The sequence below is a fragment of the Colius striatus genome, chromosome 5 (genome assembly GCF_028858725.1).
Source record: "Colius striatus isolate bColStr4 chromosome 5, bColStr4.1.hap1, whole genome shotgun sequence".
NCBI lineage: Eukaryota > Metazoa > Chordata > Aves > Coliiformes > Coliidae > Colius > Colius striatus.
Genome location: NC_084763.1, coordinates 20,452,248 through 20,465,149, shown reverse-complemented (window position 1 = coordinate 20,465,149; position 12,902 = coordinate 20,452,248). Strand labels below are relative to the sequence as shown.

Sequence of the window (12,902 nt, the reverse complement as noted above, 5' to 3'; positions counted from 1 at the left end):
AAAAACCCTCTGAAAAACCCACATAAATCTGTATCCTCAACTGCTAAATAAATGTTCATCTGATCTGAGTCCACAACACCTGCAATGACAGCAATAGTATATAGAACCAATGTGAACTTACAAAATATGTATGTTGTGCAACATTTAAAGCCACAGGCTGGAAGCTTTGTTGCAGCTCTGGTGCCATCAGTGCAATTACACCAGCAGAGAGATGGAGTTTTTGTCTGTTCAGGAGCTTTCAAACACGTAAGTAACCAGGTCATGCTGTGACTGGAGGCAAACATTGACCACAGTCCTGGAAAAATGTGTGGCGAGAATTTAATACTTCAGTATGCTTATCTTACAAAATACACTTGAGCAAGTGCTAAAAGCATTTCACTAAATCAGAGCTTAATGTTAAGCATATTACCAGTCCTATATTAGTATACGTTTTAAGTGTTTTGCTGGATCAGCTCTGGGGAACATAAGCTTCTGCTTATAGAACTAGAGCATCGACTCCAAGTTCATGTTTAAAAAGGAAAAAAAAAAAATCCAAATCAGACATGCACTTTTCCTAGCACGTGTTTTTACTCAGAATGCTTCCAACAGCCATGTATATCCACTGTATTGAAGTCTTTGGGGTAAAATATGCATACACAAACTGTTTTCTTGCAGTTTAAACTGTGGACAGAGGAAGTATGCTGAACTTCATATACTTCCCTGGAAAGTGGTCCAGAGAGTGGCCCACCTCACTCATCTTGATCAAAATGAGCTGGATAAGTAAAGATGAGAGAATGATTATGTGAGAGAATTGGAGAGAGACTAAGAATCAGGAGAAGGGTCCTGATGACTGTAAATAACTCCCTTCATGCATAGCAGAGGAGAAAGTGAGAACACTTTATCCCATAGCCACTGGGATTTATGGAAAAAAAAAATTGTCTCTCAGGAGGCAAAATTACACAAAGCAATCAAACATTTCTGAAAATCCTGTACCTTTCCTACCTTCTCTTTTAAGCACCTAAAAAAACCTTTGTAAATTTGATCTTTGGCTTTCAGTATCTTGAACTCAGTGTTTCACCTAAAGTGAATTGGATTTTGAACAGGGTACAGCTGATCCTTGCACTTTATTTTAGTCAATAAACAGTGATAGAGAGAGGATTCGAAATCCATCTAATAATTCTCTCCTATTAGTCATAAAAGAAAGGTACAAATTGTCTAAATGTTAGTTAAAAGAAATTGCAAAATTCTTACCATGAAGATACGCAATAAAATAAGGAGGTAGTACACAATGTGAAATGTCATAGTGACCTCTGTTCAGGTTTAAAGAATTTTAAAGCCTGAGTGCAATCTCAAGCTTTGTGCTATTTTAGACAGGCTAAAAGGCCCAGAAATCAGAGATGCCAGAATAACCTGTTACTATGTGAAGTTGAAATCTCAATATAAGGTTGGCAATTTTTAGCAGCTCTGAGAAATGTAGAATATTCATACCACAGTCTGGAAAGGTATTCAAATATGCAAATATCCCAGACTTGGAAGGTGCATTCAGTGTTTTGAAATACGTATTTGTGAAGAACAATAGGATTAGTCAAAACCTGTTAAAATCTCCTTGAGAACCACTGTATCAATTCAAAGTACAAAATTAATTCTGTGGACAGTTTGTCATTCACAACTTCCTATCTAGACTTGGAGGAAAATATCAGGTGATAGAAGAGAGAAAGAGTGTACCTGGAGTGAAGGAAGGAGGAAACATGACTTGTGACTTCTTGATAAAGTTCTTCAAGCAATTAACCGGTTGATCACAAGCAGATAATTTGGAGTGGCAATCTGTTCCAGGGCTCCATCACCCTCACAGTGAAGAAATTTTTCCCTTTGTTTATTTGGAACCTTCAGTTTCAAACAAAGCAGATGATAGATATAGAAATTCACAATATCTAGCCCTTAATTGTAAGATGATCAGATATTAGGCATATATCCATAAAAATACCTGTTCATTTGACTGAAGTTGTAACCTTTATTTTTGTAAGGCTTTTGATTGCTCCTTTCTATGTATAACCTGGTACACCACCTTCACTAGAAAAATGTTACTAAAAGCTAGGAATATTAATTCTATGCAAATCTTGAATTTCAAGCTGCATATTTCAGCTCATATTATTTGATCTCACTATTGCTAAAGATAGAATGATTCTCACCTCTGTTTTATAACACAAAGCTGATCATAGATTTCTGTCAGTGTGAAACAAATTTAGGTTTGCACTGAAATAATATGAACAGGTTTTTAGTCTAAGAAGAAAAATAACCTACTAGTTCTTGGAAAATAAATGTTTCAGAAGAACATGGAAAATCTTTTCTATGGCTAGAAAACCTCACAAAAAAAAGTTTATAAAATGCCTATGAGTTTTAGTGTCTTTGTTTATGAGCCTGGAAGAAGCTTTGAGTCTTCTCAGGAAAATGTCTGCATTATCTATGTTTTAATACTTTAATTTCAGCTCTTCCTGGGACAAAAAGTGCTGACACAAATTCTGTATCGAGTCTTAAGCTGCACTGTAACAGCAAATGCCATCCTAGATAAAAGATTCTTCTTGAAAATTGTACCAAGAATATGCCAACTAGTGTATATGCAAAAAGGATCGGGATATTAATTTAACCTGACTAGGAGGTAGATTATACTATAAATAGGACTCTGAGACTGCATCTACTGCAAGGCTGGTCATTCCTACAAAATCCATTGCACACATTTGCCCTAATCCTGTAATGTGATCTCCAGTCTAATCCTTACACCTGACTATTATACTAGTGTTGCTATGCACAGGACATTGTGCATACATAAAGTTTACTTGCTTAGATCCACTGCAGGATCTGAACAAAGGCACTATAGATAGAACATACAGTAGTATATAAAGCATTCTATCCAGAAGGTGAGCCAGCAGGACGGATACCCAGAATCTAACAATTTTTGATATATTGAAAATGTTGTGTGTACTAGCACAAGCTATTTTGGAGCTGATTAGAGTTAAATAAATATTTCTTCAAAGTAAAAAAAAAAAAAAACAAAACAACCTTTTGTTTCAGCCGTATTGGGGTTACATCTGAGAAAAGCTCACAAAACCAAGAAAGATGTGATAACAGCATAAAAGTCACCTTAATCCATATTCTCACAATTGTTTCAGTTACAGACAAAAATAGTGTACTTTTTTCTTTTTTTCTTTTTTTTTTTTTTCCCTTTCCTGGGCCTCTCTAAAACTTAGCATTGTCTGAATCTCCTGCTGTTCATTCTCTTACACCTGATGTGCTGCTATTCACATCACAGAATGGTAGGGGTTCAAAGGAACCTCTAGAGATCATCTAGTCCAGCCCCTGATAAAGCAGGTTCACCTCAATCAGGTCACACAGCAACATGTCCAGACAAGTTCTGAAAACCTCTGGTGAATAAGACTCACAACCTCTTTTGGGAGCCTGTGCCACTGCTCTCTCACAGGAATGAAGTTTCTTCTCATGTTCCAGTAGAACTTTTTGTGTTTTAGCCTGTACTCTTTATCCCTTGTTACTGAGCACTACAGAAAAAAAGACTCTCCCCATCCTCTTAATACCTGCCCTTTAGGTATTCATAAGCATTGATAAGGTCCTCCTTTGGTCTTCTCTAGGCTAAAGAGCCCCAGTTACCTGCAGCCTATTCTCGTAGGAGAGTTGTTCCAGTCCCCAGATCATCTTAGTAGCCCTCTACTGGACTCTCCAGAATGTGTTTCTGGAACTGGGGAGCCCAAAACTGGACACAGTACTCCAGATGTGGCCTTACCAGAGCAGAGTAGAGGGGGAGGAGAACTTCTTTTTAACTGCTGGCCACACTCTTCTTGACATGCCCCAGGATGCCATTGGCCTTCTTGCTGTCCACCAGGCCTCCCAAGGTTTCTGCAGAGCTGCATGGGGTTGTTCCTCCCCAGATGCAGGACTCTGCACTTGTTGAACCTCATGAGGTTCCTCTCAGCCCAGTTCTCAAGCCAGTCTAGATCTCACTGAATTACGTCTCCTTTTTCTCAAGATATTGCTTCTTTCTTAGACCACTTTTGCCTGATGATGCATATGTTGCAACACAGATTTAGTCTAAAGCTTATTCCTGTGCCAAACACAGTAACTTTCACATATTAGATATTTCCTTTTAATTTTCCCTTTCTATTTTCATGTTTAAATTTCTTTGCCATCAATGCCTTATTCTCTGAGTGTATTTTCCTTCCCCTCCAAACTGACGATGGTGCTTTTCTTTCTGCAGTGTTCCTTTTCTATCTCTATCCAATTTCAGTGTCTCTCTTCACATATATCTTACGCAAAGTGTAAATTCAATGAGTAAACATACCTAAGAATCATTCCAAAATAAAATCTAGTGTGTTCTTTCTAAGAATGAAAAAAGAGGTAGATTATTTAATTTTTGTGAAGACATAGAATATCTTCTAGATAGGAAAAATATGACCTCTGATTACTGAAGTATCTTTACTAGTTTTCGTGTTTAAATGGCCTTATGAAAAGATTATTGAAATTCTTAAGACAGGAAAGAAGTTGATGAGTTGGGGAAGATTAAAAAGCAGACCAGTATTAAGGCTGATCTCTTATACCCTTAGTGGATCAGGTTACACTCTTTTTCCTTAATTACTTACAATGTATTGGTCTTCTGAAGAACTTCTAACATAGAAATAGAATTTACTGCACATGATAAGGATTTTTTGTTGTTTTTTAATCCATGACATAATTAAATAAGAAGAAAAATATGCTGATCATTGGGATAATAGAGAAGTATTATAACCTGCACTTTAGCCAACAAAAGCTTTATCTAAAAGCTGTGGAATGTTTCCTATTGCTTTCCTCATCTTTCAAAAATGACATATATATTGCAGTATCTTCAGTAATTTTTTCTACTCTAGTCAATGCAACGATTCTTGAAATAAGTCTAGTCCACTTGAATTATTTTTCAAGTTGGTACTTTTACTCATCATCCTTTTCCTTCTCCAATTAGGAAACAAGGTGTTATTACACTCATTTGTACTGACAAGTTTACTATTGCTGTGATTAGTTACGTGAAACACAGGAAAGATTATTGTGAGGTATCCTCCCTGCTTTGTCTTCAAACTTTTATCTTGACCAGCTAACCAATAAGAAATTATTTTCACCATTCTGGCTGCAAGTTAGTTTATACATGGCTAATCAGACATATTCTGTCTCTCCCCTAGATCTAGTTAAACTATATATATTAATAAATATGTATTCTTAGTAATATATTTATATATACAATCTGTGGTATGTGGGAAGTTGTATGTGTGTGGATACTTATATTTTGAAAGTAAGAAAAGAAATAAACAAAAAATGCATAGTATTGCTTGTAAATTTGAAAGACTAAAGATTGCATTTGTACGTGTGGGATGTAGTTGGCTCTGGTTCGTAAAGCTTTAAACAGTGCAGTTAATCTTTTGTGCTGTGTCTTGAAATACCTAAAATTGAGCAATAATTTTATCTAGTCACTAGGATAGATAACTGTAGTCTATGTTTCCTTTTGAGTTTTCTGTGTCCTGATATTCTTTTGTGATTTGCATGACATAAAAAAATCACAATGTTGCTTTCACTTACTGCTTTATTGTCACTTCATAATTGGCCACCAAAATCTTAATTTGAATTAGCACCAAAACACTGCTAGGGACCAGCATAGTTTTACTGCTTATTACTTTCAGTATTACCTTTGTTACTTTGCAAGTCGGAAATAGTATTAAAGTAAAAACAGCTGGTGAGTCTCACCCACATAATATATGAGTAACCCTTACTGGGTCATGCCCAGGATCTGTCTAACCCAATATCATTTCTCCACTGTGACTAACAGCAGATAGTGGGGGGAAGAGCTTACAAGTATTGTAACTGTTTTTCTTGCAAGCTTTGCCAGTGTATAGCAGCTTAATACCTCTGACTCTGGAGGTGACTATCTTTGTATGTAAACTTTGACCCAGACTGTCCCTTGCTTGGCAGAAGTTCAATTAAGCATGCATTTATTTATAAATTTCTTCTTGAAAAGTTGTGTTGTTAGCTTATGCACAATGGAAAAAAAAAAACAAAACCAAACCTCTTAACACACACTACTTCAGATTAAATTAGTCTGTTCATGGCAGATGAACAGCAGGTTGCCATTCTTTGCCCTTTCCTGCTGTTTTCAGACTTTTGTAATTTCTTGTTTCCATTGGATTCCCAGAGTAACAAACAAAAAAGTGGGTGGCAATTTCAACTACAAAAGTAAGCTGCAGGCAATCCCTTCTGATTATTAATTTGATTTTTCACTAACTGTTTTGATTTGCATAATTGTAGCAGGTGAGTTGAGGTCAAGTGCTTATGCCGGGAAAGCAATAAGCAGCTCCTAAGTTTTTATATTGCGAGCTAATTTGCAGTACTGTAGAATATTAATAAAGAAACTTGGAAACATTGGAAAATGTGCTTTCAGTCGAGTTAGAAACAAAGAACGGAAGCTGTGCAATTATGACCAGAAATGCTACAACATACTACTCTTTGTGTTCTATGCAAATCTCTCTGCTCATGCCCTCATTTCTGGGTAGCTATCTAAAGAGGTTATACAGTGCCTCAAAGTGCAATGACTATGCTGAATGCCCAGATCACTGTGGATAAGTGGGAGGAAAAGTATGGCTGAGATTATATTTTCACATTGTTGAGTAATTCGAAAGAACAAACCTTATTTTCTTGGTACTTCTGGTCTAAACTGTAAGCCCCTGTCTTAATTTATTTTGCAAAATAGATAGTAATGGTAAGCTGAAGTGTAGCAGCAATACTACTAGTCCTTAGTTTCTTAGCTCTGGTACTGTCTTTTGATGAGCTTTTTTATCTTTTCAATCAGCAAAATGTTCCACGGTAAACAAAGGATACAGTGAGTGGGCTATTTACCTAACCTAAAGTGAATATAAATATATACAGAAAAGTCAGTTATATTTCAACTTTTGCTCACCTATCCTTGCCAGCAAAATTATGCAATATGTTAGAGAGAGTGCCTAGGTATCCCAGATATTCAAATTCAAAATTAATTTAGCAGAGTTGAAAGGTGATTTCCTGGAACAAGATAAAAATCATGAGAGTTTGTAGTTTACTTTTTCTTAAATGTTAAAAAAGGGAGGAAAAGCCAGAAAAGATAAAAACAAAACAAAAAGGCTGGATAGGAGGAGGAATTTCTTTACTGAAAAGATTGTCAGGTGTTGGAACAGGCTGCCCAGGCTGCCCAGGGAGGTGCTGGAGTCACAGTCCCTGGAAGCGTTTAAGAGACAGGAGGATGTTGCACTTAGGGAAATGGTCTAGTGGTTGATAGGGCTGGGACAAAGGCTGGATTCAATGAACTTAAAGGTCTCTTCGAGCCGAAATGATTCTATGAAAAAACCTTCAGTCTGTGACTAATCAGAATCCCAGGTTTGTGTTTTGTTAAAAGCTAAAGAAATAACTTTCCAAGACTTGATTACAAATATTCATCTGCTCCCTTCCCTCTCATTTAAATACTCCCAGCTGTTCTATCTCTGCTTTCCCGAACTACTTGGACTTGGCTCACTGAAATTTTAACCTGTTAAATTTGTCTCCTTTGAAATGCTCCAGAGTTCATTGTTTCTCTGTCTTTCAACTAACTCTCTGAAGTTAAGTACTAGTCTGTGTTTAAGGAGGATTACTCCTATGAATAAAGGTTGTAGAATTTACCAAATTCAAGTACAAAATAGAATGCTATAATGCAGTTTCTCTTCATATATAGTTTGAGGCTTTTTGTTGTATGCTTCATTTTTGTAATATATTTCATTAGTTCTGCTTCAGAAAAGTTTGAGTGGTTGTTTTGTGGTATGTAGAACTCATGTAAATCTTTAAAAGCTTAATTGTTACCAATTTTATATGATACATAACTATCATCATATCTGATCTATAACAGTATGCCATCATTGCCATGATGTATTTGTAAAGCACAACAAATGTCCTTCCTCTTTCCTGAACTTCTCACAGTTGAAGAGGCCTTCAGCATGCTTTCCTTATAAAGAATTTGGTATTTTTCCTCCCTCCTGTGTATCACTAGGTTTTCCTTGTTGGTAGAGCTTTTACTGATGTTGCTATCACTACCTCCTGGCCAGTGATGAATATACTTCAATAACTGTAATTTGTGTTGCTATTATCAACATGAAACTTGCCACATCTGCTCTGGCAGCCATCCATCCTTTCTGGAGATCATAGAGTCATACAGTGGTAGGGGTTGGAAGGGACCTTTAGAGATCGTCTAGTCCAGCTCCCCTGCAGAAGTGTGATTGTTTGGGGGCAGTGGGGTGAGACTGATGCCTAGGATAAGTTTCAAGACTTTATTTAAACATTTTCTGTCTCATGATTGTTAAGAAGTTTCCATGGACTCATTAAAGCTCTAAGTTTGCTGGAGCTGTTATGTCATAGAAGACTCAATCCAACATGATGTTTACGTCTCACACTCTGTTCTGTGTGAGGAAGTACAGCATCAGCCACTTATGGGCTGGCAGAGTCATTAAATGGCAATTTGACCCCTCTAAAAAAGTTTTGTACCATTTTTTCCTCTTTTGTGATGATTTGAAATTGAGAAATACATTTTTATCTCTAAATGTAGACAGAGGTTACTGTCTCTTGACTACCTGTAGTAGGATTGAGAATATAATCCTTTCTTCCTCACTGCATCCCTCCAGTATTCTTCTAATGGTGTTTAGGGCAGGTAACGGAAAAGAACGCAAGTTGAAACACAACCACAGTGCACAGGCTACAACATATGCAAGTCCCTTGGCTGACTTCAAATGTTCAGATTTCCCTTAATAATCACTGTTGCTGAACACTTCTGTCAAAGTGAAAATCTGATTGTGTTTTTCTGTATCTTGCTAGCATTGAAAAAGGAATTTATTTTACCAGTAGGGACATGCTGTAGCATGAAAACTAACTACAAGTGTCACATCTGCCAGTGAGACTAAATGGAAAGCTATCAAGAGAAACTAATTTTGGGGCTCTGTTTATATTGAACTGGAAGATGTGAGAAAAATTTTGAAAAAGAAAATTTACAAGTGCTGGTATTCAATATTTAAAATTGTGCATTTTAAAGATAAAGCTAGTGATTCCCAAGGCAGGTGAAAGCCTGCCATAAATCTGAAGTTTATCAGCTAACTAGGAAATGGATAGTACTATAAGACCTCGAAGACTTCCAAAGTAGTAGTGACTATAAGGAGGCTGGGACACTTTTTTTTTTTTTTTTTTTTCCTACAAGGGTAATGGAAAGAAGCAGGAACACAAAAAGATCCACTTCTACATATGAAAAAGGTATTTTTTCTGTGAAGTTTTCACTGTGAAGGTGACAGAGCTCTGACACAGGCTGTCCGGGGAAGGTGTAGAGTCTCCTTCCTTGGAGGTCCTAGAAACCTGCCTGGGTGTGTTCCTATGTGACCTGATCTAGTTGGACCTGCTTTGGCAGGGGGTTTGGACTTAGGTGATCTCTAAAGATCCCTTCCAAGCCCTACCATTCTATGATTCTATGTAAGGCAGTCTCCCTTTTCACTTCTGAAAACTGAGCTGGCAGCTTTATAACAACTATTTTGTACAGGCTTACAGTACAAGAAGAGTTGGACAGATTCATGATCTCAGTGAAATACTGCTGTGTTCTTCAGAGCAAATGTGTGGTTACTGTGGGTAGTGCTATAAAACCTATGCATCGGTGTTTTCTGAGGTTTTGTGGTTTTTCCCTGTTAATAATCTGTTGTAAAGAAAGATCCTTTTTCTGCCTTCTGGATTCTCTCTCTGCTACTTACCCTAAAAAGAGGGAATCAAAGTCCTCTATTTATCTCGAGAAAGAAAGGCGGTACCCCAAATAATTGGAAATAGCAAGAAATAAAAATAGCAATGCTATAGACTAGCAAGAGACCAACAGGCTTTTCCTCCATAATATACAGTGACTTTGTAGATTAGGGATCGTACTTGTGCTGCTCTTCTCTGATGGCTTTTAGTTCTGAAAGAACATGGAGAAGTTCTGCTGTTGCTGCTACAGTAACTGAAATGACTGTAGAGCATGGAGGCACTATCTCTGGCAGCACTTAAAAAGCCGTGGTACCAGCCTGAGCAAGTTATTCATCCCAATGTGGGAGCAGCTTGTGCACCTGCTTCTTCATTTTTGGCTGTCTTTATTTTCATTTGCACGTTAGACCTCCTGGGCTAATACTGAAGTCTCTGTGTTCTCTTTGGTTAGTAAAAAAAAAAACAACCTTTTTTTTTTTTTTTTCCCTTACAGGATTTTTTTCAGGGAGGAATTTCTGCCAAAATTCTCTAGGAGCTATTTACACTGCAGTTAAAAATGTCCTATCCCTTAAAGAAATAAGTAAAATAGCTTCAACTTGCAAATAACATGAGACTACACACCTGATGGAGTGTGTTCTGTGTGTTCAGGTCTTGCTCCCCAGTAAACATCTGCAGGGGCACTAGCTGCCTACAATAGTGTTTCTCCTTTCAGCAATGATAGCAAGCTGTACCCTGCTGTATTGTTATTCACAAGACTGGGTGCAAGTGAGCTAACGTGCCTCAAGCCTGGGAAACTTATGTGTCTGAGCTGAGAGCCGGAGTGGTCTGGTCGGGCTAGGGGCGGAGGAGGGGCTGGTTCCTGTGCTGCTCCCTCCCCACTCCAGCTTGCAGGTAGATAAAGGTTGCTCTTCCCCATCTGCCCGTTCTCTCTGACGGCCGCTCACTGCCGGAGCCCCCTTCCTCCTTTCTTTTTGGAAGATACGAGGAGTGCGGCGGCAGCTCCGCAGCTGAGCGCGGCGCTTAGGCGGCCGCTCCCGGCAGACAGCGTCGGGACGGGGCTGACGAGCAGGGGGCTCCCGGCGCCAGGGGCGGCGCGGCGGCATCCCCATCCTCCTCCCCCCTCCTCTTCCCCTCCCTCCCTCCCTCCATCTCTCCGCCTCCTCCCTCTCTTCCCCCGGGCGCCCCCTGCACTTTCTTCTCGAACCACCCTCGTAGGCAAACTTTGATGGGGAACCTCTCACGGCGCTGGAAAAATGCCGGTTATGAAGGGATTACTGGCACCTCAGAACACCTTCCTCGACACTATCGCCACCCGGTTTGACGGCACACGTGAGTCCGGGCTGGGGCAGTGGGCGTCGGCTCCGGGCTCCCGGAGAAAGGGATGCACGGGGGACACTATGCATCCGATGGGACCCTGCTCTTCCCTTCTCTCCGCCCTCTTGGGGTTGCCTTGGTACCAGAAGCCGGTAACGAGGAGGGGGAGGCGAGGGAGCTCCCAGCCTCTCCCGCTCTCCTGCCTGGCTTCTCAACAGCTTTGCAGGTGAGGAGAGTGCTGGATTCCCTCTCCTTCCCACCTCATGCGAGGGGGCTTCGGGAGGGCCGGGGCCAGGGCGAGCGCCGGAACCAGAATTCCCGCAGGAAAGTTGTGCGCTAGGCTGGGGCTGGGGCTTGGGCTTCCCCTCCTGCCCCGCACTTCTGGCAGCCGAGAGCCTGAGAGAGAGCGGCAGTTCACAGCTGGGCAGGGCTTTGACAAGAGGGTTGGGGATTTCACTGGTTTGGGTTTTGTTTGGGTTTTTTTCCTTTTCTTTTGTCATTACTACTCCCAGACTCTCTACTAAATCTCTCTAAAAGCTGAACTCCTGTAAATCGGTCTCAGCAGCTGTTGCAGGGTGTTAGCGAGGGAGGGAGGAAGTGCCGGCGGGCGTTGGGCGGCAGCGCGGCGCTGGCAGCGGCGTCCGGCTGCAGCACCATGGACGGGGCCTGGCCCCGCTCAGCGCGCCCCGGCGAGGCGCTGCCTCAGAGCCGGACTGGCCCCTGCGCGGACCAGGCTGCCTCCCCTACGGCACTGGGTGAAGAGTTGCCCCGATCTCGAGTTTTGTTGCTTCTTTGACAGGGCTCATGCATGTTAAAGAAAATAAAAGAATGGAGGAAAAGAGCAGGTCCGGGCCAAAATGAACTCCCTGCCCTTTAATTCCCTTTAAAAAGATCCAGACATCCAAAACTGTGGAAAAACCCTTAGATTTGAGTTGCTGTCAATCGTTTCTTGACTGAAAACATTGCAATCTATTGAGTCTGATACCTTCCTGATTATGTATCTATTGTCATCTTCTTAATGGTTCGGTTACTGTGTGATTAAGATAACTGAACTACGATTACTGAATCAATAAGTTGTAAAATGTCAAGAAAATTATGTAGTTACTGAGATTAATTGCTGAGAAGCACTGAACTGCATTATAACTACTTTTTTAGTCTGAGGATACATAGCTAATCAAGATTCAGGGCTGTCTGTAACTGATACTTCATTATAGAGGAATCCTTCTTAAGACTACTTAGATGTAGCTTTGAATTCCTTTGACTACACTCAAGGTCCCTTTCTTCTATCCTCCACTCTTTTATTTCTAGAAAGTGCATGAGTACTATTTACTGCATATTGAAGCATGCAGCTATAATAAGACTTTTGTTGCTAATACTGTCATTTGCCAAAGAAGCAGTTCTTCCTTGCTTTGTGCTCAGGAGCCTCTCCTTTTACAATGGCTTCCTTCCAAAGGATGGAGCACACAGACTGTGGGCTGTACACACACACAAACACTTTGCTAATTCTGTATGGTTCTTCAAAGATCCAATTTAGTAAGCAATATTAGTGATAACATGCAGATCTCTTTATTTAATAGACACTAGAAAAAATGTCTAATCTAATTCTCACTGACACCACCAGACAAGTGTGGTAGAAAGTTTATTGTTTAGCTGAAATCTGTAGGCAAATGTCACTACTTTTTAAAATCAATAATTCTGCTAACCTTCATGAAGTCAATTGAGCCAGTCTTTTCTTAAATAAGATGCAACAGATCCCAATTTCTTACTTTGAAATCTCTAATACTGACAGTTCATTTACCTTTTCCTAGGATATAATT

General features: G+C 39.8%; 1 protein-coding gene across 1 annotated transcript in view; it reads left to right on the top strand.

Annotated features, from left to right (window-relative positions):
* The first annotated feature begins 11,024 nt into the window (after nucleotides 1-11,024).
* KCNH8 (potassium voltage-gated channel subfamily H member 8) overlaps nucleotides 11,025-12,902 on the top strand; it is a 185,671-nt gene continuing 183,793 nt past the window's right edge. Inside the window, exon 1 of the mRNA XM_061996509.1 lies at nucleotides 11,025-11,100. Coding sequence (XP_061852493.1) covers nucleotides 11,025-11,100 — 76 coding nt within the window. The remainder of the gene's footprint in view (nucleotides 11,101-12,902) is intronic.